At 48.3% G+C, this 25408-nt stretch overlaps 2 protein-coding genes across 6 annotated transcripts in view; one reads left to right on the top strand and one right to left on the bottom strand.

The window, feature by feature from the left end:
- Nucleotides 1-154: 154 nt before the first annotated feature.
- On the bottom strand, nt 155-2695 carry agrp (agouti related neuropeptide). The gene is made up of 4 exons (XM_062390052.1): nt 1918-2695; nt 1021-1178; nt 517-614; nt 155-440 (listed from the first exon to the last, which is right to left on the bottom strand). Exons 1-4 carry the CDS (start codon nt 2067-2069, stop codon nt 249-251), a joined length of 600 nt encoding a protein of 199 aa, XP_062246036.1. The 5' UTR covers nt 2070-2695; the 3' UTR covers nt 155-248.
- Nucleotides 2696-4037: 1342 nt separating this feature from the next.
- vps13c (vacuolar protein sorting 13 homolog C) overlaps nt 4038-25408 on the top strand; it is a 31443-nt gene continuing 10072 nt past the window's right edge. The window contains exons 1-61 of one of the 5 annotated variants that reach the window (XM_062389928.1): nt 4038-4205; nt 5211-5254; nt 5571-5613; nt 5735-5830; nt 7282-7383; nt 8152-8261; nt 8366-8425; nt 8530-8589; nt 8783-8863; nt 9193-9250; nt 9496-9623; nt 9715-9821; nt 9939-10110; nt 10358-10420; nt 10500-10638; nt 10706-10806; nt 10887-11029; nt 11125-11317; nt 11513-11627; nt 11717-11853; nt 11929-12061; nt 12148-12265; nt 12367-12499; nt 12606-12678; nt 12766-12866; nt 12946-13135; nt 13234-13313; nt 13420-13479; nt 13663-13813; nt 13891-14007; nt 14085-14188; nt 14279-14446; nt 15092-15127; nt 16118-16422; nt 16655-16811; nt 17021-17129; nt 17229-17359; nt 17452-17608; nt 17681-17760; nt 17845-17904; nt 18043-18196; nt 18542-18661; nt 18748-18851; nt 18964-19131; nt 19265-19569; nt 19649-19796; nt 20214-20352; nt 20443-20561; nt 20712-20878; nt 21154-21407; nt 21514-21740; nt 22220-22312; nt 22417-22647; nt 22736-22867; nt 22960-23049; nt 23421-23576; nt 23742-24006; nt 24092-24252; nt 24346-24467; nt 24563-24860; nt 24930-25319. In XM_062389928.1, coding sequence (XP_062245912.1) covers nt 4106-4205; nt 5211-5254; nt 5571-5613; nt 5735-5830; nt 7282-7383; nt 8152-8261; nt 8366-8425; nt 8530-8589; nt 8783-8863; nt 9193-9250; nt 9496-9623; nt 9715-9821; nt 9939-10110; nt 10358-10420; nt 10500-10638; nt 10706-10806; nt 10887-11029; nt 11125-11317; nt 11513-11627; nt 11717-11853; nt 11929-12061; nt 12148-12265; nt 12367-12499; nt 12606-12678; nt 12766-12866; nt 12946-13135; nt 13234-13313; nt 13420-13479; nt 13663-13813; nt 13891-14007; nt 14085-14188; nt 14279-14446; nt 15092-15127; nt 16118-16422; nt 16655-16811; nt 17021-17129; nt 17229-17359; nt 17452-17608; nt 17681-17760; nt 17845-17904; nt 18043-18196; nt 18542-18661; nt 18748-18851; nt 18964-19131; nt 19265-19569; nt 19649-19796; nt 20214-20352; nt 20443-20561; nt 20712-20878; nt 21154-21407; nt 21514-21740; nt 22220-22312; nt 22417-22647; nt 22736-22867; nt 22960-23049; nt 23421-23576; nt 23742-24006; nt 24092-24252; nt 24346-24467; nt 24563-24860; nt 24930-25319 — 8358 coding nt within the window. In that variant the 5' untranslated portion in view covers nt 4038-4105. The remainder of the gene's footprint in view (nt 4206-5210; nt 5255-5570; nt 5614-5734; nt 5831-7281; nt 7384-8151; nt 8262-8365; nt 8426-8529; nt 8590-8782; nt 8864-9192; nt 9251-9495; nt 9624-9714; nt 9822-9938; nt 10111-10357; nt 10421-10499; nt 10639-10705; nt 10807-10886; nt 11030-11124; nt 11318-11512; nt 11628-11716; nt 11854-11928; nt 12062-12147; nt 12266-12366; nt 12500-12605; nt 12679-12765; nt 12867-12945; nt 13136-13233; nt 13314-13419; nt 13480-13662; nt 13814-13890; nt 14008-14084; nt 14189-14278; nt 14447-15091; nt 15128-16117; nt 16423-16654; nt 16812-17020; nt 17130-17228; nt 17360-17451; nt 17609-17680; nt 17761-17844; nt 17905-18042; nt 18197-18541; nt 18662-18747; nt 18852-18963; nt 19132-19264; nt 19570-19648; nt 19797-20213; nt 20353-20442; nt 20562-20711; nt 20879-21153; nt 21408-21513; nt 21741-22219; nt 22313-22416; nt 22648-22735; nt 22868-22959; nt 23050-23420; nt 23577-23741; nt 24007-24091; nt 24253-24345; nt 24468-24562; nt 24861-24929; nt 25320-25408) is intronic. The other 4 variants (XM_062389770.1, XM_062389623.1, XM_062389848.1 and 1 more) reach the window with 4 other exon arrangements.

Here is a 25408-nt window from a genome sequence, read left to right as displayed (position 1 = left end):
ATACATATGTCTGTCTTCATTGACCAGTAAGCATGTTCTAGGCATGTTTGCAGCAAGATTGTTACCATGTTCATATGTCCTCCTCGTGGTCCTCATGATATTTTAAAATGATATATTGAACTGACATTTGGAGACAGACTTTGTCCAACAAGTCATTTATTACACAAACAGCACATTTCATACATGTCATGGGCAGAGCATCCATTCAGGTGATTCTCAGTTTGCACGTATCTGACAGTGTGACATCATCAGGTGCGTCGGGGGGGGCAGGCGTGGCCGACTCTGCGGCAGTAGCAGATGGCGTTGAAGAAGCGACAGTAGCAGGTGTCGCAGGGGTTGCAGCAGGGCAGCGGGTAACCCAGGCACGACTGCTGGTGAGGGATGCAGCGGCGAGACGAGCGCATGGCCCGACCCTGCAGCTGCAAGGCGGCTGACGAGTCCTGGAGACAGGGGAATTCACTGCAGTCAGCATTTCTGTGCTGGAGTGTTCTGTGTCTTTAAATCAGTCGTACCCACCTCGTCGTAGGAGCCCGTGTCCATCAGGAAGTGATCCTCCATGGAGTCGCCAGGCAGGAGGGCGGGGTCACGTATGGGCTCAGGGGCGTGGCCTCTCCCTGCAGAGGATGAGACAGAAAACAAATGTGTCTTGTTACCTGTCGTCAACTTAACTTAACTCGAACCAGAGCTGTATAATCATTTGTAATAATCCGTCTCTATGCAGATGATTGTCTTCTTTAAAACTCAGCAACAACTGGAGGAGGAACATCGCAGCGTCAGCACAGGATGTTGAGCCTGAATGAGACTCAGGTCATGAAGTCACCTGAACAACGAGCTTAACAAAGAACCTGCTCACAGAAAAACTTTATTCACACTGACATGAACCACCATCTTTATGTGAGCTGAACTACAGACAAGACTCTGGATGTGGAACTGGTCTTTGGACCTGTTCACTGGATGTGAACCTGTTTTCCGGTGAGTCAGGTGACAGATGAGCTCTCTGATTGTACGAGTGTTACTGACCGATGTCGGACAGGTAGGAGGAGTCAGTGCGTCGGTCATCATCCAGCTGGATGTTCCCATGAACCAGGGAGGAGGAGAGACGCAGCAGGCCGAAGGACCAATAGCAGAGCAGCACAGAGCCAAACATGGTGTTGCTGTCAGAGAGAAGCTTCTCTGCTCTGAGCCGTCGAGAGGAGGAAACACAATAAGAAGATTTTAAGACTGAGACCAGTTGTATGAGATGTTTTTATTCTTAATCTTCATCTTCGTAAAATTGATACTTAATGATGTGTATATTTTTAGATTTCTGTGTAATAATCTGAAAAGGTTCAGCGTTAAATTAATTTTAGTGAAATTATTCAGAAAAACTGAAGAATACAACAAACCAAAGTAAAAGAAAACTTTCACATTAGTATTCAGGTGGTCTTGTGTTTTCATTTCAAGAATAAATCTGTACTTTTAAGAAAGAAAACATCCAAACAGGAATAAAATATTATAATAACAATAATAAAATATGAATCACATAATTTACACATGTTTGCGGTTTATAATTTTCTTTTAAAATGATTTAAGCTCCTTCTCAGAACAACTGGTTTGTTGAGTAAGATAAATATGAACATAAAAGTATATCATCATCATTATTATTATATGTTATACCATTTACATCAAAAAGGTCAAATATTCAAAGTGAATTAATGTGTATCAGCGAGAGAGAAAGAGAAAGAGAGACAGAGACAGAGAGAGAGAGAGACAGAGAGACAGAGAGACAGAGAGACAGAGAGAGAGAGAGACAGAGAGACAGAGAGACAGAGAGAGATAGACAGAGAGACTGAGAGACAGTTAGACAGAGAGAGAGAGAGAGAGAGAGACAGAGAGACAGAGAGACAAGAGACAGAGAGAGAGGCGAAGGGGACTCACCTGTCACTAGGACTATGCTGTCTCGCTCTCTGAGCCGGCGACAGGCCCTTTAAAGACACTCTGAGAGGGGGGAGGTAACATGACCAGCTGAGAGGGGGAGGGGGTGAGGTGAGGAGGGTGAGGGGCATGGCCTTTATCTCTGCATCATTCATTCATTCATAGGGGGAGGCTGTGGCTCAGGGGTGTCCTTCTTACCAGAGGAACGGCGGTTTGATCCCACACTTCTGCAGGATACTAGAACCCAAATCCCCCCCCACAGAGAAAGTGCTGCACATTGATGCACCGTGTGAATGTGTGTGTGACCCGGTGAATTAAGTGTAATGAAAAGAGCGTTGAGTGGTCGTCAAGAGAAGATCGATATAAATACAGAAGATTCACACCTGGACCTGGCGGAGAAACCTTAAACACTATTGAGCCTCAAAACAACTAAACAACAACAACAACTAAATAAACCAGTGACATTGTCAGAAGATGAACCAACGGATCAACGACAATGTAACAGAACAAAAAGACAACGATGACGTCAGAGGTCCAACAGGTCACTGAATGGACGAATTACGGCGTCAGAGGACATACTGAACGAGGGCAGCATTAGAGGACCAGTGGACAAAAGACAGTATCAGAGGACATATGGACAAAGGACGGCATTACAAACAACAGCCTCAAAAGACAAAAGGTCAACGAATGGACCAACATCAACGTCAGAGGACGAAGGGACCAAGGAGGAGTCAATGAGTCTTCATCAGAGTCATTAGTCTTGTGATTTGTCTAAAGGTTGATGATTTATTCTCATGTGTTTCTCATTCGATATTTATATAAATGTCTTAGATCTGAAATAGAAAGTTAACCTGAAACATAAAAATTGTATTATTGATAAAAAAAAATGATGATGATGATGATCATATCTATGTCACTGTCACAGAATGTTCTTGTTTTTCCTCTACAGATGTTTTTACCTCTGCGGTCAGTCTCTCTCTCTTTCCCTCTCTCTCTCTCGCTCTCTCACTCCCCCCTCTCTGTTTATTAGAGAACATTGGCTCAGATGCTTCAGCTGCTTCGTTCATGTGACTTTTATTAAGGTCAAAGTGCTGTTTCATTCAGCTCTTCGTCCTCAGTCTGGAAACATGGCGCTGATTCTCTGAACTCTGACGTCAGCGCTGCGCTCAGAACACACGACTGATTACAGGTCATCAGCAAGAAACGTCTCTTCATTTACAGGTTCTAAACGATAACATCAACAGCAACAACAAATCTCACACACTTCCTGTTTCCGCCCGAGGTATGTCTGTCCTGTGTTACCGTAGTAACAGTGTGGGATGGTATTGCAGGAGAACATTGGAGGTGTGGAGCATCAACTCTTATTGTGAAAAGCCTGAAACAACAAGCTGAACTGGGATCACATTCTTGAAGCTGGTTTGAAAATGGACAGTGGGAAAAGGTTGTCCATCTTTATTTTGTGTTCTTAACGAAGTCACACAGACAGACAGGGTATATGTGCAGTTATAACCTCTAGTGCCCCCTGGTGGTTTGACCGACTTGGACTGGACTTTTATTAATTGTGGACAGTCTTACCAAAACCTTTTCTACAACCAAATCCATTGTTCCTCTTTCTTTAACCTTAATCTTAACCTGAACCTGAGATTGATAAATGTATTTTTCCCCCATAAGGACAACAGCTGGTCATGTGACTGTAAACAGATGGGGGTCCCCACAACTGACGTAATACCCGGACAACACACAGACACAAATGTTTGAAGATATATCTAAGTGAGGACCAGACAAAATGTCCTCACTCTGTAGGATGTAGGGTCAGTGGTCCTCACAAAAAACATGTACTAGCACACATACACACCTACACCTACACACACACACAAACACTTGTCTCTCTATAGCTGTGTCATTGACATAATGCATTCCCTACCCCCCCCCCATCACAACTAGATGTCTCAAACAACCCTTTGTGAGGACCAGATATGACACATCATGTCCTCACAATGATGGTGTTTAAACTAAATTGGCCTCATAACTATAGAAAGACAAGGACACTTACACACAAACACTAACACACGCACACCTCTCGCTCTCTCCCCCCCCCCCCTCTCAGACATCACTAACCGATCTCCTGTCACCATCTGAACCGGAAGTCAGACGGTGGCAGCTCGGTAGTCCGGGTTCGGATCTTTGCGTCATGGTGTTCGAGTCCCTGGTGAGCGACCTGCTCAACAGGTTCATCGGGGACTATGTGGAGAACCTGGACAAGTCTCAGCTGAAGATCGGGATCTGGGGAGGTGAGCCTAGCAGCTAGCTAGCAGCTAGCGCAACAACACGCCAGACTCCGATCAGTAATGTCAGAAATTAAAGTCCACCGCGGTCTGTACGTTAACAAACACTTCTAATCACGTGTCTGAACACACACCGTGGACCTACAAACCCGTTGTTCAATTCGGCGTCAAACCTAACGACAAATTATCTTGTGTTTGGATGCAATTTAAAGTTTGGTCAAAGCTTCGCCCTGTTCTGTCAGGCAAAATATAGTGAGACGTCAGAGGAAGCAAGCGGGATGTTGTGTGTTTAATGTGAAGTCTCGAGGGTCAGACGAGCTGTTGTGGGTCTGTGTGCTGCCGAAGTGCAAAACGGCTCTTTAGCATCAATGAAACTGCGCAGACTCATGTTCTCATCCATTAAATTACACCTGCGAAACCATTCACGTGAAATTAGAGACAGTTCGAACGAGGTTTGGTGCGATTATCTCAACTGTCATCGGGCCAGAGGACACGTGACAACAAGCGGTCACCGAGTAAACACGAGGATGCAATTTGAACTTGTGATGAAAAACCACATCACGTGGAACTGATCTGAGAACAGAGTCCGTTTATTCTAGTGAATTATGACCTAATCAAACCAGAGAGATCAATTACATATATGGACAAGACGGAGGCGGTGTATCTAAATGTCTCATATCCGTGATGAATACCCGGGATGTTATGGCAGGTGTTTGTCACTGGTGAAACCGGATCAGCGTTCATACCGGAGTCACACCGGAGTCACATGACTGACAGCTGAATCCACCAATCAGCTCTGAGTTCCCTGCAGGTGGAAATCACTGTAATCATTCATTGATCATTACCATAACTTAAACTTCAGATTGTTTTTCACACAGAATGACACAGACGTGTTGGACCAAGACATGTTACATGTACACTGTGGACACATGTTTATATGTTCATGTGAACTAATGACTGCAACATATAATGTGAAACAATAGAAACATGTTTCTTCTTCCTGTTATTTAGGAAACGTTGTTCTGGAGAACCTGAGGGTGAAGGAGAACGCTCTGGTAAGTGACAGTGACTCTGTGGCGTTGGTGTGAAGCCTCAAGCCTCATCGTGGTCACAGATCGTCGTCACCATTGGACGTGTTAAACACAAAGACTTCTTCAGTATGCCAGTCTTCTGTAGCTCATAATAGTTTGTAGTTACAGCAGCGCCCCCTTCAGGCTGTACAGAAACCCAGAGAGGTTCAATTAGTAAAATCTAGGTGAAGACGGCAGGTTATACTTAAGACTTAATCTTCCCTCATTCTTTAGATGATTTATTACTGCACTAATTATTGAGTCTGTATTGATAACAGCAGTTTGTGTGTTTGTGTTTCAGAGTGACTTCGATGTTCCCTTCAAAGTGAAAGCAGGACAGATCGGTGAGTTCCCACCTTCTCTGCATCTCCTGCTCTTTGTCTCAACACATTCACCCTCTGATCAGTAGGTCTGATCAATGAATGAATACAAACAGTGGAACCTGATACTCGTCCTGTGTTTCAGGGAAGTTGACGTTGAAGATTCCCTGGAAGAACCTTTACAACGATGCTGTGGTCGCCACGTTGGACGGTCTGTACCTGCTGGTGGTTCCTGGAGCCAGTAAGTGATGCGATCACGTGTTTAAACTTCTGTCAGGTTGTCAGGCACCAGATAAATGGACAGATATTCATGTTTCACTCCCCCTGTACAAAAACCTGAAGACGGAGCTGTCTGGGGACTTTGTTGGATTATCCTAAATCACTCAATGATCAGAAAGCTCGGGAGACTGATATCCCATCAAAGTTCTGTCCTTTCATCTTCCCCTGGTCACCATGGGAATTGGCCTGAGACCGGTCCCTAAAGGTGAAGCAGGACCTGAGGGGGGTTCTGATGGGGTCCTGGTCTACCTCAGGGTCTTCCAGTTGGATGTGTCAAAAGGAATAGTTCAGACTCGTATGTCATGTCCATGTCCAACTCAATCTAAAGACACAGGAAGTCTTGATGGACAAACTGTTCAACAGCAGGTCAACTGATCCAAGACCAGGACCGGATCCACATCAGTCCTCCTGAATCTGAGATTCATCACAGACATCAAACAGGGACCAGTCCTGACTGGGGTGTTACTTCAGTGTTCTGCTGCTTCAGGACCACTAAACCTAAACAGACTTGATGATCCTCAACACTCTGAGGCGGGGGGGGGGGGGTCACTTCCACCTTGTTTTGTGTGGATTAACTTAATGAACAGTTGCTTTAATTTCCCCATTCAAACAATACTACATGCAAGTCAGACAAACAAACCAATCAGAGTCAAGTAGGGGTGGACGCAGGTGGTCATCACCATCAGGACTGTCCTCAGACCGGATCATCTCCAGAGATGAGGGCTGGTAAAATCAATGTTCAAAATCTCAGGCTCTGATTGGCTGGTCTGGAGGCGGAGCTCATACATGATGTCTGACATTGTGTTATTTAGGATGGAGTGTGTTTTCTCAGGTGTGGTTGTGTGTGTGTTGCAGCTGGATCTCAGCTGGAGTCGTGTCCGTATAACGGTAAGATTCAGGTTCTCAGGTGATGGTCCAGGTCTGATCCTGTCTCTTGTTTCCTGTCGTTAATCAAACATTACCCTTCACAATAAAAGACTTGAACATTGCGTTGTTCGTCATCTTTCTCCTTCAAATTCAGACCTGAGGTTGATTCACGTTCACTGCTTTCCTTTTTAGGTTTTTGGTTTCTGTTGTAGTTAGGTGGTCTCTATTGGTTTCTGTTGTAGTTCTCTGCTTTCTATTCTGGGACCCAGGAGGTTTTACTAGTGTCTGGTTCTGGAACAGTTTTCATTCTGTAGAATAAAAACCTGCAGCAGAGTACGAGGACACGGATCAGCATCATGCAGGCTGTTATCAGAGCAGGTCTGGGATCAGATGTGGGGCTGGTCTTGGCAGCAGCTGCCGTGTCTGTCTTTAGGTGTAGTTTCCTTTATGTCAACAGGTGGATCCGGTGGCTGGAGGTGACGGGTGAAGTAAAACATCTGCTTGATCCAAAACTTGACTTTTTGCTTTGTGTTTTTTTTATTTCAGCGATCAAGTTCGATGCGGCGAAGGAGGAGCGTCACCAGCAGGAGGCGAAGCAGCGAGAGCTGCAGCGCATCGAGGAGGCGTTACAGATGGCTGCACGCAGAGGTGAGACCCGCTGACCTCTGACCTCTCACTGACCTCCTGTTTGTGCTTCCTGCTTCCTGTTGTTCTTCCTGCTTCCTGTTTGTGTTCCTGTTGTCAGACACAATGAAACACAGCAGACACACACAGAGACACACACAGTTGGAATGGATGCATGTATTAACTTTGTCTGTGCTGTTCATGCTGCGTATGATGTCAGCATCTCAGACTGGAGATCTGCTCTTTGGTCTGGAGAGTGTTGTTTACAAGGAGCCTCAGAACGGTAACACACAATGACACACACGATGACACACACAATGACACACAGACATGTAGTGACACCCCACTGTCACTGACTGTTGCTACGTGATGACATCGCACACTGTCAGTACCCTCACCTGCCTTGTCACACACTGTTGACTCATTACACTCACTCTGACCTTTGACCCTCACCTGTTGAAGGTGGGTTTCTGCTCCCTCTGTGTTTTCGGGCTTTTCTGTCACTAACTGTTGATTCTCTGCTTTTAACGCTGCCAAGTCCCAAAAGGATTTAAAAAGCATAAAAAGAACAAAAAAGGTTTGAAGAAGTTGAAAGGACTCGACAACAAATCAGGTGAGTTTTCACCTGTTGGATCTGACATGAGAGCGTCTGGTCGGAGGAGACAGGTCTGCTGTCTTTTCTAAGGTCAGACACATCGGACATGCGTCCCTGGTGGGACTCACGTTACCTCTGAGTCCAGGTCTCAGATTTCTGTTCAGGTTCTGGTCTCTGAGCGACTCTCTTTGTTTCAGAAAAACCTCAGGAGGAGAAAAAAGACACGTTAATGGAAAAACTGGCGACGCAGGTTATTAAAAACCTTCAGGTGAAGATCAGCAGCATCCACCTGCGCTTTGAGGACGACGTAAGTACTGATCCAGGTCCAGGTTCAAGTCCAGGTCCACGGGGTAAGACCCCAACTATATTATATACAGTGTTATACTATAACACTGTCTCATTGTGTTTCAGCTGTCGGACCCAGAGCACCCCCTCTCTGTGGGAGTGACCCTGTCCGAGCTCAGCCTACTGGTAACACACACACATACGCACATGCACATGCACACACACACACACACGATCCACTTGTGATAATTATGGTGTTGACCTGTAATTCATGTTTTCTTTCTGTTCAGACGACTGATGAGAACTGGAAGTCGTGTATCCTTAACGAAGCAGCAAAGATCATCTATAAGGTGACAGACGCTCTGCTCACTTCATTTAACTGAGTTTCATCATGGGGTAAAGACAGAAGCTGATTGGTTTAGTAACAGAAGCTCTGTTTGGTTACCTGTGTAACCCGGTTTCTCCACATTGAGCCAAAAGCTTGTGTCCGTTCTGTCTTCTGATTGGATCGATTCCTGACGCCACACTGTTTGATGGTTTCAGCTCGGGCGTCTCGAGTGTCTCTGTGCCTACTGGAACGTCAACAGTCCCATATTTTACAAAGGATCATGGGAGGAAATTGTGGTGAGTTGTGATGCTCTAATGCAGCAGCTTTGTTTCCACTAAAGAAAGTGAATAATATTGGATCATTGATGATCCTTCTCCCCTTTCTCCTTCTCTTCCTCTTTCTCTTTCTCCTACTCTTCCTCTTCCTTCTTCTCCTTCTCCTTCTCCTTCTCCTTCTCTTCCTCTTTCTCTTTCTCCTACTCTTCCTCTTCCTCCTTCTCCTTCTCCTTCTCCTTCTCCTTCTCTTCCTCCTTCTCCTTCTCCTTCTCCTTCTCTTCCTCTTTCTCTTTCTCCTACTCTTCCTCCTTCTCCTTCTCCTTCTCTTCCTCTTCCTCCTTCTCCTCCAGACTCAGTTGAAGTCTGGGATCAGCAGCTCAGACCAGCAGCTTCATCACTACCAATACAGTGAGTTTATGATTCCTCAACAGTTTTTCTCACATTTAATCAACATTTGTTCAGTGAACATGTAGAAGTAACCAGTACACACCAGAAGGTGGCAGTATAAAAAGTAGATGGTATACAAGTTTGCAGTAACACATTACATCTTCAGTTACTTCTACAGTAAATCAGTTATTCATTAACAGTGAGATATTTATTAATATTTGACACATCCTGTTCTCTGATTGGTTGATTTGTTGGTTCTTCTGTAGTTTTCAAGCCGATCTTTGCTTCTGCTAAAATGTGCATCAACCCGAACGCGGAGCTGGAACTGAAAACCCCGAAAGCAAAGCTTCACCTGGAGGTTCAGAACATCGCCATAGAGATGACCAAACCACAGGTAACACCTGAGACACATGAGACAGACACGTGTGTGTGTGTGTGTTTGTGTGTGTGTGGTTGTCTGAGTTTCGTCTCCGGTGTGTTTACAGTACCTGTCCATGGTGGATCTGCTGGAGTCTATCAACTGTATGGTGAAGAACGCCCCCTACAGGAAGTTCAGGCCTGAAGTCTCTGTTCACAAAAACACAAAACTCTGGTCAGTGGAGCGTCTTCAGAAAACCTGTGACAGTGATGAATCCTAGTTGAGATTTCTCGCTGCAGCTTTGACATGTAGTTTCTCAGACCGACCAGTAGGGTGTGCTTGTTTTCTCAGGTGGAGGTACGGCCTCGACAGCATCCTGGAGGTCCACATCCGGCGCTACAGTCGCATGTGGTCCTGGTCCAACATCAGACTCCACAGAGAGAACCTGAAGAAGTACAAGTCCGTCTTCAAGACCAAACTCAGTCAGGGCAAGTCGAGTCCGGACACAGAGCGACACATCCAGGTGCAGTACAAAAAATGACCACAAGGGTCTGCTCCTGTATGTAAACGCAGTCAGTCTGTCAGAAGATTCGTCTCCTTTAGAATCTTCACCAACACAACGAAGTGGAGACACTCAGAAACCAACAGTGATGAGTTTATAAACCATTTAGAACTGTGAGACATGTTCAGACAAAAGTTCTCTGCTGTTTACGAAAATAAAGATTTATCTAGAAAATGAACCTCTCTGGATCTGAACGTGTTTCCTCCAGGAGCTGGAGAAAGTTCTGGACGTGTTCAACATCACTTTGGCTCGACAGCAGGCTCAGATGGAGGTAAACTCCGCCCCCCCACAGAGACACAGGTCCAGTTTAACACTGAACACTTCAACATGTGACTCCTCCCCCCCAACAGGTGATCAGGTCCGGGCAGAAGGTGGTGGCGAAGAAAGCGGCGGGGGGGCAGAAGCAGGGGGGAGGTTTCTTCAGCAGCTTGTTTGGGAGAAAGGCTAAAAAGGAGGAACAGGAGCAGGAGGAGAGCAAGGAGACGGAGAGTAAGTACTTGATCTGAAAAGGATTCATTGGGTTAAACAACAGAAACTAAGAGTTTGTTGTGTTCAGGTTCAGGACTCGACGAACTCATGACGACTGACGAGAAGGAAAAACTCTACTCCGCCATCGGGTACAGCGGCAGCTCCCACAGCCTGACGCTCCCCAAGCAGGTAGAATGTGTTTCCATGTATTGACTCTCTAGCGCCACCTTCAAGACAAACATCACTCTTTGAATCGGCGTGTGTTTCAGTACGTAGCCGTGGTCGTCAGCTTCCAGCTGTTGAGGACTTCGGTGACCCTCAGAGAACTGCCGGACGTCCCAGAGATCCTGAAGATCCAGATGATCGACCTCAGCACCAAGATATCTCAGAGACCTGGAGCTCAGGCCATCAGGTGGGCGTCTCCAGGGCGAGGCCAGAGCGCCATGTGATAAGATCACATGATCTCATCGTGTGTCTGCTGTAGTAAACCCCTCTGTCTTCCTGCAGGGTGGAGGCGGCGCTGGAGCACTGGTATGTTACTGGTTTGCTGCAGCAGAGGGCGATACCTTCTCTCATCGCCTCAGTCGGAGACTCCTCCTCATCTCTGCTCAACGTTGTGTTTGAGTTGAACCCAGAGGAGAGCGCCGCCGACCAGCTGATCAGAGTCCAATCACAGCCGGTGGAGATCATCTACGACGCGGTGAGAGCAGATATCATATCACATGAGTCTGATCTAAATCTGTCAGTACCGACTGGTTCTGCTCCTGGTTCTGCTCCTGGTTCTGCTCCTGGTTCTGCTCCTGGTTCTGCTTCTGCTCCTGGTTCTGCTCCTGGTTCTGCTCCTGGTTCTGCTCCTGGTTCTGGTTTGACCCCTCTGTGTCTGTTTGTCCTGTAGCTGACGGTCAACAGCATGGTGGAGTTCTTTCAGACGGGGAAAGGTGTCGACCTCGAGGTCCTGACCTCGGCCACTCTCTCAAAGCTGGAGGAGATCAAAGAGAAAACAGCCACAGGTCAGTTTGATGTGAACAGCCGTTGTATTGATTAATGGTTCCGGTGTGTTTCTCAGGACTCTGACGGGTTTTGGTTCTGGTCTCTGCAGGTTTGTCTCACATCATTGAGACCAGAAAAGTTCTGGACCTGAGGATTGACCTGAAGCCGTCCTACCTGCTCATCCCAAAGTCTGGCTTCTACAGCGACCAGTCGGACCTCATCATCGTGGACTTTGGCAGTTTACAGGTCAGTTCTGTTCTGTTGTGATTCTGAATGAAGTTGAATTGTATGAAGTGTGTAGTTAAATGTGTGTGTTTTCAGTTGAACAGCGTGGATCAGAGCAGCTTTAGTTCGTCTACATCGTCCTTCTCGTCTCTAGAGGAGATCATGGATCGAGCCTATGAGAGATTCAACGTAGAGCTGAGACGAGTCCAGGTCCTGTACAGCAAGTCAGGTACACACACACACATACACACACACACACACACGCACACGCAGGTGTGTGTACATTTTCTGAGTCCAGGTGTGAACTGGTTCCAGGTGAGGTGTGGAAGTCGGCTCGTCTTCAGGGTTCCTCACTTCAACACATCCTCCAACCGATGGACTTCACCCTCCACCTGGCGAAGTGCATGGTGGCCAAAGACGCCAGGATGCCCAGGTAACTCTCCCCTGTGGACACCAGTCCCTACACTGACTCTCCTGCTGACTCTGCCCCCCCCCCCCCCCCCTGACTTTGCTGTTGACTCACGTGTGATTCAGGTTCAAGGTGTCTGGGGAGCTGCCGCTGCTTCATGTAAAGATTTCGGACCAGAAAATCCAGAACGTTTGGGAGCTGGTCCAAAGCATCCCCCTGCCAGACATGGGCTCCTCCCCCTCCACCCCCACAGAGAAGGTAGAGTTGGTAAAGTCCAACAATAATAGCCATGAGGGGAACAAGTTTGATTGACAGGTGACTGCAGCATTGATGTCACCATATTTGGCCGTACTTCCTTCCTCAGGTTCGGTCATTGGCTGACGTCAGACCACGAGCGCTCAGCCTCCCCCCCGCCCTCCTGGACGCCATGGAAACCGGTTGGTGCTTCCTGCATTGTGATTGGCTGCACATGTTCCTGTTGTGACTCTACGTGAGCTCCTGTTTGATCCTTTCATGTTTCTCAGACTCTGATGAAGACGTCAGTGAGAAGTCGACTGATGAAGACCTGCAGCGCTCGGCTCTGGAGGAACTGATCGACCTTCACTTCCAGTTCGAGGTCAAAGAGGTGCGTTGGGCTCTTCTGTCCCCGGGTCAGTGGCAGCCATGTGGCTCGGTGTAACGGGGACCTCTGGTGGTGTGTTCAGGTGCTGCTGGAGCTGACGCGGCAGGAGGACGAGGAGAAAACCGTCTTGTCCCTCAGTGTCTGTCAGCTCGGGGCTGAAGGGAAGAGGCGGAGCTTCGACCTGAGCGCCACCTCATACCTGCGCAGCGTCACACTGGACTACTGTGGAGGTCCGAACTCTAACCACTGTTTGTTATCTGAATGTCAAGAAGGTGGAGACTGCTGTTACCATTGAAACAGCTCAACGTAAACACATAGAAGGTTGTGTGTGTGTTGTTGTTGTGTATTTATGTGTGTGTGTGTGTTTCAGATGACAGGACTCGTCCTCTCCACCTGATCAGTTCTTCAGAGCAGAAGAGTTCAAACCTGCTGAAGGTCGAGTTCACCAAGGTGAGAATCATCCAGTCACCTGTTCACCACAGAGTCACATGATCTCAGGTGCATCAGATGTGTGTGTGTGTCTTTTAATGTGTGTGTCTGTGTGTGTGTCCTTCAGGCCGACCCCAAAGGGCCGAGCTTCCAGACTCTGTTCGACAACACTGAGCAGACACTGAAGGTGAGTGGAGGAGCAACACAATGAGAGCTGCTTTATTTATTCTTGATTTTATTAATTTCTTTCAGCTTCAAAGTTGTTTCATGACTTTATTTCTTGTTCTCTTTGTGATCTGTGTTGAGAGACGAATGAGGAGACGTTTTTCTTCCTGTCAGCTGATCACAGCTGTTTCCTTCCTGTTCTCAGGTGGAGTTTTCCTCTCTGGACTTCCTCCTTCACACTAAAGCTCTGCTCTCGACCATCAACTACCTGAACAGCGCCCTGCCGTCAGATCTCAGCACCGCCCGAGACCGAGACTCCAAGAAACAGGTGGAGAAGACAGGCCCGGGGCGGACAGGTGAGTGACTCAGCACAAGTGTGTCAGAGCGTGACATCCTGAGAGTGACAGGACGTCTGTCTCTGCTCCGCCCACAGTGTCTAAAGGAGTCAAAGATGGCGGCGTCTACAGCTTCAAGCTGTTTGCTGTGTTGGGTTGTTTCCACGTGGAGGTGTGTGACGACCGCTGCAGCATCGCTGACATCAGAGTCCAAGGTACGAGCATCATCAGCTACACACTCGACCTTCATGAAGCTCATCGACTGAACCGTGCTCGCTGTCGCCCCCTGCAGGAATCGATGCGTCAGTGTTGGTGCAGGCGAAGGAGACCGAGGTGTTCGCTCGACTCCGAGACATCGTGGTCACGGACGTCAACCTGAAAACCGTCCACAGGAAGGTGTGAGGACAGACATGGTTCGATTCCCATCACGCCGGTGTGTGTGATGATACCACGCCTTCTCTGACAGCTGATTGGCTCTTGTTGCAGGCTGTGTCCATCATGGGTGAAGAGGTGTTCAGCTTCAAACTGGTGTTGTGGCCGGGGGCGACGGAGGGGGACGGCTACAGAGACATGTCCAAGGTGGACGGGAAGGTCTCCATGCGTCTGGGCTGCATCAACATCGTCTACCTGCACAAGTTCCTCATGTCGCTGCTGGTCAGTAGCTTTATCTATAAATACATAGAAACAAGGAATAATCTACACATAATACTTTATATACAAAAACACATTTATATATTCACAGTGTTGATAATATTCACATATATTCAGGATCCGTTGTGTTTATTGAATGTTCTGTATTTGTCTCATGTTGTCTCTGTGTGATGTCAGACACTCTATTAACTTTCATCTAGATTCCCAGCAATCACCTCTTTGGATAATATTTGTAATTATCATTGATGGTAATAACCAACAAACATTTTATTCTGTAAAAACTAAACTGCCTTAGAAGTTTTAGTTTTTATTAATAATTAACGATCATATTTCAGAAGTTATCACAACCTTCTTTGCATCATAATCAGCTGATCCTGTGATTGGTTAGCAACCAGAATAAAATGTTAACTATATAACATTTATTCTATTGTTTTCATTTTGTAACATCAATGTTTCCAAATAACTTCCTGGTTAGTTCAGCTCATTTCCTGTCTGGGTGATGCTAACAGGATGTAATGACTATAAACCATCTGTTAACTATAAATAGATAACAGAATCTTTTAAACAGAACTTTATTGTGAAAGTGTTTGTTTGTCTCTTTCCTGTCTCTCATGTTTCTTGTCTTGTTGATGTGTTTTGTTCTTTCAGGCTTCTTTTTGTTTTCAGTACTCGTCTGCTGATCAGGTACAGCTTCCAGCACGAGCGCTGATCAAACCTTCTGCTTTAGCTTCACTGCACCGTCACTTTAAACTCCATCCTGATGAATAACATGCAGAGTAACCCGTTTGTCCTGAGGGAGGCGCTAGAGGAGAAGGTCCAGGTTTAACAGGATCTACTTTATCTCTGGTTCTCGACCCCGCGGCTGATTTGCACTCGTTGACTCGCGTTGATCCGACGTCTGTGTTCTCATCTGAGTCGACTCTTTTCTGCTGCAGTTCAAACTCCTGTAGTTTCAAGACGTTTTTTTCGATTTGGAGAATTTAAAGTGAAACCGAGCAACAACGATCCAGCAGTCGTCTGTTAACGTGTTTAAATCATCCTCCAAAAAAAGAGACACTGACAGTTTAACTTCACCCGTCTGAGACTGTGAGAAGGTCAAAACAAACAAAGTCACATCTGATTGGCTGAGCTCGGATGGAGGGATGAAGAAAGAAAAGATGAGGGAGGGCTGCTCGTGTTCATCTCCTCATATGTGCTGTTCATGTTCATCTCACACAGCTGCCATCACTCACCCCCCCCAGCCCTCAATCACATGACCTCTGCCTGTGTGACCTCACTTCCTGATCACATGACAGATTTGAATCTGTTTGAACTTCATTCTTGTTTCATAAACTTCAAGCTGTGAACATAATAAGAACAATCAGGTTTCAGATTCAGACTTGATATTTATTATTATTATCTAATGAATAGATTAGATATTCTCAATGGAACTTAAGAGTCAGAGATAATATTCAAACTGTGAGTCTCATGTTTCCTCTCATACACTTTGTATAAATGTAGAAATCATTTTTTATGTTTTTATCTGAGGTTCACATTTGACCTCTGAATGTTTATGAGACAGAAATGAACGCCCCACATCGACTCCCTCTCCTGCCTCATAGCGTTTCTCTGAGCGTCTCCATCCTGTCTCTCTGCTCGTCGTCTCACTCCCGGTTTCTTTGTGTTGTTCTTCAGATGTTTGTAGACAACTTCCAGACGGCTAAAGAAGCTCTGAGCGCCGCCACGGCTCAGGCCGCGGAGAAGGCGGTGTCCAGCGTTCGAGACTTTGCCCAGAAGAGCTTCCGTCTGTCCATGGACATCAAGCTGAAGGCGCCACTCATCATCATCCCCCAGTCGTCCACCTCCCAGAATGCAGTTGTGGTGGATCTAGGTCTGATCACGGTGGAAAACAGCTTCTCTCTGCTTCCTGTTGAAGGTTTCTCTCTGCCGGCGGTGGTGGAGAAGATGAACGTGAAGCTGACGCAGCTGAAACTCTCCAGGTGAGTAGATCAAACACACACGTGCTTAAAAACTCAGTCACACAAGAGAGAACTCACCTCTGAGGTGACCTTTGACCCTTTACCAATGACAGAGCTGGATGGTGCTCCTAGCCAGATAGCATCTTAGCTGTTAGCTCAGCAGCTGCAGGTGTTCACTGACCCAGGGAGACACCATTACATCATCATGACTCAGAATAATATAATATTGAATACATGTTTTTTCTTTATTTAGAACCGTTCTGAGGCCGGACTCCTCTCAGCTCATCTCCTCAGACATCGAGATCCTTCAGCCAATCAACTTGGAGCTGCTCGTCACCCGGAACCTTGCAGCTTCCTGGTTCACAGAGATCCCTGCGGTCCAGGTCCAGGGAGTCCTGCGCTCGCTGGAGGTACGTCTCAAACCTTCTTCTAGAAACTGAGTCAAACGATTTGGGAACGAGACGACAGCGTTTGTCTCACATCTGCTTTTAACATCGCATCACAACCTACGTTATCTCAAGGCTCTTATGCTAAGCTAAGTCATTACTGAGCTAGCTTGAACGTTGACCAATGAAAGAGCAGTTAAGACTCACCTGTGACGACTGTGTCTGTGTTTCAGATGAGCCTGAGTGAGGAAGACCTCGGCGTGCTGATGAAGATCCTGGTTGAGAACATCGGTGAAGGAAGTAAAGAGCACGACATGGACGTCAAAAGTCGGGCGGCTCAAGGTGACTCAGGGTGCATTATGGGAAATCTGGGCCACTGACTCTGGTGATAATGGTCCAATCAGATGCTGACCCCTGAGATACTGTGCTCTGCCTCCACAGAGAGGGCGGTGCTTGCTGAGCAGCAGGTGGAGGTGATGTCACCACAGTCGGGATCTGCTGTGACCCCGCCCACTATTGGAGGTCCGACTGAAAACATCATCAACGTCCTGCTGAACTTTGAAATCAAAGAGGTATGAGATGACAGAACATCTCTGTGCTTAAAGAACCTGAGAAGGACCCTCACCAGGTTCTGAAGCTGCTCTCTGCTCCTCCATGTTCTCAGGTGCTGTTGACCCTGAAGAAGCCCAGAGAGAAGACGGAGACGCCCTTCCTCGTCCTTCACGCCGCTCACCTGGGCATCGACACCAAAGTGAGGAAGTACGACATGTGTGCCAGCACGTACATCAAGAAGATCACCATGAAGTGCCTGGAGTTCAAAGGTCAGAGCCGTCTGTGACCTCCTGTAGCCTTTCCACCATAAAGCAGGCGCTCATCACTTCCTCTCGTTTCAGACTCGAGTGGCGAGCCGCTGTGTCTGGTCAGCTCGTCGGTGGAGTCCGGAGCCGAGCTGCTCAAAGTGCAGTACTTCAGGGTGAGGACGTCAGACCGCTGGGATCACATGATCAGAGTTCTGACATCATTGGATTTGACCTTTGACCTGTGTGTGTTTTCTCAGGCCGATCGTTCTGCACCAAACTTCTCCACCAGCTACAAGAACACGGAGCAGATGATGAATGTGAGCTGAACGCACAAACACACACACACAGACATACACTGACACACACACACACAGACGTACACTGACACACACAATGACACGCTGACTGTGTGTGTGTGTATTTAAATGTGTGTACCTGTGTCTCTGATTCTCCAGGTGACCTTCACCTCTCTAAACTTCCTGCTTCACACTGAGGCTCTGCTCTCTGCCATCGACTTCCTGTCCACTGCCCTGATGTCTGACAGCATGATGTCCTCTGACAGGGACGTCAAACCAAAGACAGACGAAAAGACGCCTTCTGCCAAGTCCAGTCAGTACAACACACACACACACACACACACACACACACACACACACACACACACACACACACCTCATGCTCACCTGGTATTTAGGTCCGATCACTCTTTTCTTTGTGTGATTGTGAGGGACCCCCTTCTCAGCAGACGACCTCTGACCTCTGCAGGTTCATGATGAATCACAGATTTGCACTTTTCTCATTGAATTGTTTTTAAAAGGTTAAAATCTTTCTTCATCGTAGATCTACACACAGCCTGATTCTTTCAGTTCCTCCTGACCTCACTCCAGATTAGTTTCATGAACTAACTTCGGCCCATTTGTCTCTCACGAGTTGTGTTGTTGTGTTTTCTGTCAGCTGCCACGATGTCACCTGCAGACAGTGATGTCATCGACCTGAAGGTGATGATGTCACTGGGTGCCTTCAATGTGCTAGTGTGTGACCAGAGCTGCAACATGGCCGACATCAAGATCCAGGGTAGAGAACCACATCTGAGTTTTAAGTTGAATTGTTATGATTTTCATGGTCAGCTCAAGTTGAACAGATGTGTCTTTTGTCTCCAGGTGTTCACGGATCTTTAGTGAAACAAGGAGCTCAGACGTTTATTTCAGCTCGACTCCGAGACGTCGTCGTCCTGGACGTTGATTCTCAAACCATCCACAGCAAGGTCCCATCAGAGACTCATAATGATAAGAATATTAATAAGACTCTAACACTGGGAGACTCACTGTGAGACACTGGGGATGCTGCTTGTTGAACTTTGACCCTCTGTCCTCCAGGCTGTCTCCATAGTGGGGGACGAAGTCTTCAGCTTCTCCATGAGTCTGACTCCGAACGCCACCGAGGGCGCCGGCTACACCGACACGTCTCAGACTGACGGCAAAGTGAAGCTGAACGTCGGCTGCATCCAGGTGGTTTATCTGCACAAGTTCTTCATGTCTCTGCTGGTGAGTTTCACTCCGACACCCAAAGAAAAAATCACATCTTTTTCTTCCTTTGGTTTAGTTTGGTCAAGTTCTCGAGTCAGATTTTTATCGTCTAGGATCGACTGATATTTAAAACATGATTTATTTCTATCAGAACTTCAGCAGCAACTTCCAGACGGCGAAAGAAGCTCTGAGCGCCGCCACGGCTCAGGCGGCGGAGAAGGCGGCTTCCAGCGTTCGAGACTTTGCTAAGAAGACTTTCCGCCTGTCCATGGACATCAAGCTGAAGGCGCCACTCATTGTCGTCCCCCAGTCCTCCACCTCCCAGAATGCACTGGTGATGGACCTGGGTCTGATCACGGTGGGTAACAGCTTCTCTCTGCTTGCTGTGGACGGGTGTCCGCTGCCGGCGGTCGTGGACAACATGGACGTGGAGCTGACGCAGCTCAAACTGTCGAGGTCGGTTGAACAGAGGAGAAAGAATAAGAGCGTGTTTTCAGAAAAGTCTCTCAAACGACTGGTTTCCTGTTTCCTCCAGGACCTGTTTGGACCTGGAGTCCGGTCGACCCAGCATTGAGCTGCTGGAACCCGTCAACCTGCACCTGAACATCAAGAGGAACCTCGCTGCTTCCTGGTACAAGAAGATGGCGGCTGTGGAGATCGACGGGGACCTGAAGCCCATGATGGTTGTTCTTCTCATAAAAACATCTGAATGATGATGAATATATCCGTTCTGACTTTTCCTCAGAGATGTTATAAAGTTGTTCTGATGCTTCACACAGTTTAATTCTCTTTAGGCGTCGTTAAGAAACACACGTGAACTAACACAGAATCACATGCTCTTGTTTTACATCCAGTCCACATGTGAACCAGTGAAGGTCAGTTGTTTCTGAAGAGTCGTCTCCTGTAGTGAAGAGTCAGTGTCTGTAGTGATCTGACCACATTGTCTGTAGTCGTCTGGACGTAGGTTCGGATTGGACCAGCAGATCCGTCTTTGTGCTTAGTCTGAACTTAAGACCAGGTCTGAAAGCTGCTTCAGTGACTCAGGTCTCAGCTTCTGCTTCTGGATGTTAATAACTGCCATGTCTCTATTTGGCCTGTAGGTGGAGCTAAGTCAGGAGGACCTGAAGGTGCTGCTTCGGATCCTGATGGAGAATCTGGGAGAGGCTGGGAGTCTGCAGCCGACCGCCCCCAAACAGGAGATCAGTCTGCCTGTCCGAGCAGCGGGAGCGCCCCCTGCAGGTCTGAGGACAGATCATATTTACATGTTGATGTGTTTGTGTTCCTGTCGTCTCTGGAGCTCTCGTCCTGATCCGGGTTTCATGTCTGCAGATGTTGTGAAGTCGAGTGTGAGCACGAGTGAAGAAGAGGATGAAGCTCTGGAGTCCGTCAAGTTCCAGTTCAACATCGAGTCTCTTGGTCTGGTTCTGTACCGTGACGACCCACAGCAGGTCCGTCACAGTAACAACAGTTCAGTAAGACTGGTCCAGGATCAGCTGGTCCAGGATCAGCTGGTACAGGATCAGCTGGTACAGGATCAGGTGGTCCAGGATCAGCTGGTCCAGGATCTGGTGTGTGATGGTTGTTCCTGTTCCCTGCAGCCTCTCCAGCTCCAGCACCTGGAGAACCTCAGACTGGGCGAGTTCACCCTCCGGTCCCTGAGGACGTCGGGGGGGATGTTTGCCAGCGGCAGCATGGAGGTGACCACGGTGCTGACGGACTGCACGCTGGACGACCTGAGGTCCGGCATGGAGAGGGTGACCTCACGGTGAGTCATGTGACCTATTCAACTCTTTTATCTAAATATATTTGTTTATCCTTTGATAACTAATATACATATATATATATATATATGTATTAGTTACTATGTACAAATTCACTGCTGCTCATGTGAAAGTCATTTTACTGTAAAATATTTTAAATAAATCTCATAATTCTCACATGGAATCAGTCAGAAGTTGTGTTAGTGTGTTGAATCGAGGAGTGTGTGAACATTGATCAGTGACTCCTCTGCTTGATGAGATATTTACATCTTGTTTGCAGCATGGTGAGACGGAGGGACGAGTCGAGCTCGGAGACCATGATCGACGTGACGTACCGGCAGGGCGCCGCCGAGCGGGGGGTGGTGGCGGTTCTGCAGAAGCTCTACCTGTGTGTCAGCGTGGAGTTCCTCATGGCCGTGGCAGATTTCTTCCTGCAGGCTCTGCCACAGGATTCAGCCCTGACCAGCGCCCCAGCCCCAGGGGACAGACTGCCGCTGAGACAGACTGCAGAGCCCCGAGCCGACGCCAAGACCGGTAAGACCCAGAGACACAACTCAATGATGTAGAGCGACAAACCACAGTAGGATCACAGCCAACCCACAAACCTTCACCCGGCTCTAAAACCCTGGTCCCTCTGCAGCCGGCGCGGTCAGGACCCGTCTGCGGGCGGTGGTCGTGGACCCGGAGGTGGTGTTCGTGGCCAGCCTGATGAAGGCCGACGCCCCCGCCCTGGTGGCCTCGTTTCAGTGCGACTTCAACCTCCAGGTCGAAGGCGACGGATCCCAGAACATGAAAGCAAACCTGAGGGAGCTGAAGGTCCTGGCGTGTCCGTTCATCCGGAACGAGGCGGGCAAAGCCGTCACCACCGTAAGATCACATGACCCTGATTCTGAAACTCACATGGATGCTGCTGATGGACAGAGGGACAGTTTGTTCAGGTTGTTTCTTTATATTTGGATCAAAAGGATCAAAGCGTTCTCTTCTCTTCTCATTATTATATACCAACCCACTGTCCATCCCTTTAAGGCTATACTAGTCCCATGCACAGACTTTACCACTTTTTTTTGTTTTGTTGTTTTTATATATATATATATTTTATTGTACTATCCCCTCCAGCAGCACAAGAACACTTTCCTACTGGACACTGACACAATCACATCATTGCATTCCTGTTTCTGTAAATATGTTCTCCGTGTGTGATTCATGTTTGTATGTCAGTGATGTGTTTAAGTGTACAAGCTACTGGATGATCTGAATATCCACACGGATTAATAAAGTATCCATCTATCTCTCTATCTGTCCTCACCTGCTCGTGGACATGTCTGTCCCACTCTGTCGTCCCACAGGTGTTGAAACCCTGCTCCGTTGTTTTGGAAACCAGAACGCACCCCCACCAACCGCTGAGCGGCTCAGTGACGGTGGAGGAAGTCATCGTCAAGGTGCCTCCGTCCATTCACTGCTTATAGACGTCTGTGTAGAGCATCACCGGTTTGTTATAGAAAACAAAAAGAGTTTGGAACTCATCGTGTCGCTCTCTGCTCAGATCTCCCCGTTCATCATCAACACGGTGATGACCATCACTGCCGCCATGACGCCGAAGCAGCCTGACGAGCAGAGTCCAGACGCAGTGGGAGTCACTGACCTGTGGTCAGTCATGAACATCTATGACTGTAACTACTGGTTCCTGGGAGTGGATCAGGCCATGGAGGTCACCGAGAGCTTCACCGAGCCCGACGGACGCAACCAGGGAGAGAGCTTTGCTGCAGAGGTCAAGGTGGGATGACCTCTCACGCCTCCAAACCGTTAGAACATGAAACTAAAGTAAACAGTTAATGTTTGACGAGGTGGTGTTTGATCCGCAGGTGGTGCAGGTGACTCTGGAGTCTGGGTTGGGTCACCAGACCGTCCCTCTGCTGCTGGCCGAGTCCTCCTTCAACGGATCGGCCAAAAACTGGTCTTCTCTGCTGCAGCTGAAGGCCACCATGACGCTGGAGGTGAGAACCACTGCTCCACACTGGAGCCTGAACCAGCAGAAACAAACTCACCATCAGTGACTGATGTGATGTGACACATGTGGAATCTGCAGGTGAACTACTTCAATGAGATCCACGCCGTGTGGGAGCCTCTGATCGAACGAGTCGATGGCGGCAGCAGGAGATGGAACCTGGAGCTGGAGGTAAACTGATGAGACGAGTTCTCCAGCTTCAGATCAACACCTCGTCATCCTTTCCCAGTGGTGAAGCCTCTGGTTAGAGTTTCCAGTGAATCCAGTGAATAAGGTTTCTGATGGTGAAACAGTGTTAGAGGATAATATTTCACAGATTAACAAAGTGATGAACCAGGACCTGTGTGCTGAGATGTTCTGACACAAACAGACATAACATGAGGATCACAACCTCCTGAACTGAACTCATCACTTACCACATCATGTTTCATTGTCTGAGAGGCACGGCCCTGATTTCACCCTCACATCAAACAGACCAGACACTCTGTGATGACCTCTGATAATCTGTGATGATCTGTGATGATCCGTTTGTGTCTCTGAAGATGAAGAACAACCTGCTGCAGGACAAGAGTCCAGTTCATGGAGACGACTTTGTGATTCTTCCTGAACCTCGAACAGCGATTCACATCTGCTCCAAAGACACCATGAACGTGACCGTGTCTCAGAGCAGCCTCAACGTCTTCCAGAACCTCACCAAGGTCTCACATCACATCATCACATGCTCTATCACATCATGTTCAGTGGAATGTGAAGTTAAACCTGTAGATTACTTTATAGATGAAGTTATAGATCGACTTGTTTCACTTGTAGATTAACTTCATTAATTTGTAGGTAAACTTTATCTCTGGTGTTTTGTTGATCAGGCTTTCTCTGAGGGCACAGCCTCCACCTTTGACCCGTATCTGAAGGAGAAGGCCCCCTTCACCATCAGGAACTCTCTTGGGATCCCTCTCATCGTGCAGCACAGCGCCACCCTCAGGCTGGTGGGAGTATCATCACAGGGGAAACTTCACGAGCTGGCGGTGGATCAGAGCCTGGACCTGGAGCACTCCATGATCCGTCCGTCCTCACGAGGCAAACTGTCGGCGCTGCAGCGGCAGGAGAGCTGCCTGTTCCACCTCACCATAGGTCAGACCCCGTCACCTGACCTGCTCTCACGTGGCTCTTGTTTCTGTTACATGTATGAAATAAACACGTGTGTGTGATTGTGCAGTTCCCAGCGGATACAGCGAGATCGCCAGCGTGGCCGTGGACAAACCAGGTCGTCGTCTCTACAATGTCCGCGGCCCGATGCTGCAGGAGGCGGTTTCTGTTCTGCTGCAGATCGACGCCGCCGAGGGAAACAAGGTCATCACCATCCGCTCGCCGCTGCAGGTGAGAATCAAAACTGTCCTCACGGTCCAGAGCGTCCAGAGCGTCCAGAGCGTCTCCACAGCAGCACAACGCTGTACTCTGTTTGTATTTCAGATCAAAAATCACTTCTCTGTGCCGTTCACCGTCCTGAGGTACTGTCCGGTGTCCCGCGGTCTGGAGCGCGTGGGACAGGCCGAGCCGGGGACAGAGTTTCACGTCGCCTTGGAAACATACAGGTAGACTCCCAGTGCACCCAGTAACACAACGGAGCGCCTTCCATCTATGTTCTTCATTTTGTTTGTTTTGGTGTTTGACCTCGTCTGTCCTCCAGGTGTCAGCTGTTTGTCCGTCCAGCCGGTCCACTGGATGGACAGTACGGAGCGTCCTCCACCTGCGTGTCCTGGAAGGAGCAGGTGCACCGCAGCTCCGAGGTGCGCTCACTGCTGCAGTGTCCTGCGGCTGACAGCAGCCTGCTGCCGCTCATGGTCAGCACGCTGGCCGTCCCAGACGACCTGCGACACATCGCCAGCCACGGAGAAGACGACTGGGACCCGGCCTACATCATCCACCTCCACCCGGTGGCCACGCTGCGCAACCTGCTGCCCTACACGCTCCGCTACATGATGGAGGTACGACAGCTTCCTCCTGGTTCTGATGTGGTTTGATTCAATCTGGTCTGATCCGACCTGTCTTCTCAGAGCTCCGCGGACTCGTACGAGCTTCAGGAAGGTGGAACCTCCGACCTCCTGAACGCCCGTGTCTCAGGTGAGATCATGTCTCTGGTGCTCATGAGGTATCAGGGTCGCGACTGGCACGGACACGTCCGCATCAGGCAAGACATGCCGGAGTTCTTCCACCTGACTCTCACCTGCGACTCGGACGCCAGCCTGACGGTGGACGTGAGCGTGCACGTGACCAGGACCACGAGCACGCTGCTGCTGTCGCTCTTCAGCCCGTACTGGATCATCAACAAGACGTCCCGCGTGCTGCGGTACCGAGCCGAGGACGTCAGCGTCAAGCACCCGGCGGACTTCAGAGACATCGTGCTGTTCTCCTTCAGGAAGAAAACTGTGTTCAGTAAGAGCAAGGTGAGACCGGCTCCTGCTCCTCAGAGGATGAACCCTGGACGTTTCATCTGACTCTTCTCTCTTGTGCTCAGTAAAAAACTATATCTAAT

Source organism: Platichthys flesus, chromosome 1 (genome assembly GCF_949316205.1).
Source record: "Platichthys flesus chromosome 1, fPlaFle2.1, whole genome shotgun sequence".
NCBI classification, from domain to species: Eukaryota; Metazoa; Chordata; class Actinopteri; order Pleuronectiformes; family Pleuronectidae; genus Platichthys; species Platichthys flesus.
The sequence above is the reverse complement of the archived record's forward strand: the minus strand, read 5'-3'. Positions and strand labels throughout refer to the sequence as shown.

What these genes read in the sequence shown, in the direction of transcription:
- agrp (XM_062390052.1), bottom strand. Translation starts at nt 2,069, where the DNA reads ATGAATGATGCAGAGATAAAGGCCATGCCCCTCACCCTCCTCACCTCA. An exon ending in CTCCTACCTGTCCGACATCG is followed by an intron (nt 615 to 1,020) that starts GTCAGTAACACT and finishes CATCCTCTGCAG; the next exon opens with GGAGAGGCCACGCCCCTGAG. An exon ending in ACACGGGCTCCTACGACGAG is followed by an intron (nt 441 to 516) that starts GTGGGTACGACT and finishes CCCTGTCTCCAG; the next exon opens with GACTCGTCAGCCGCCTTGCA.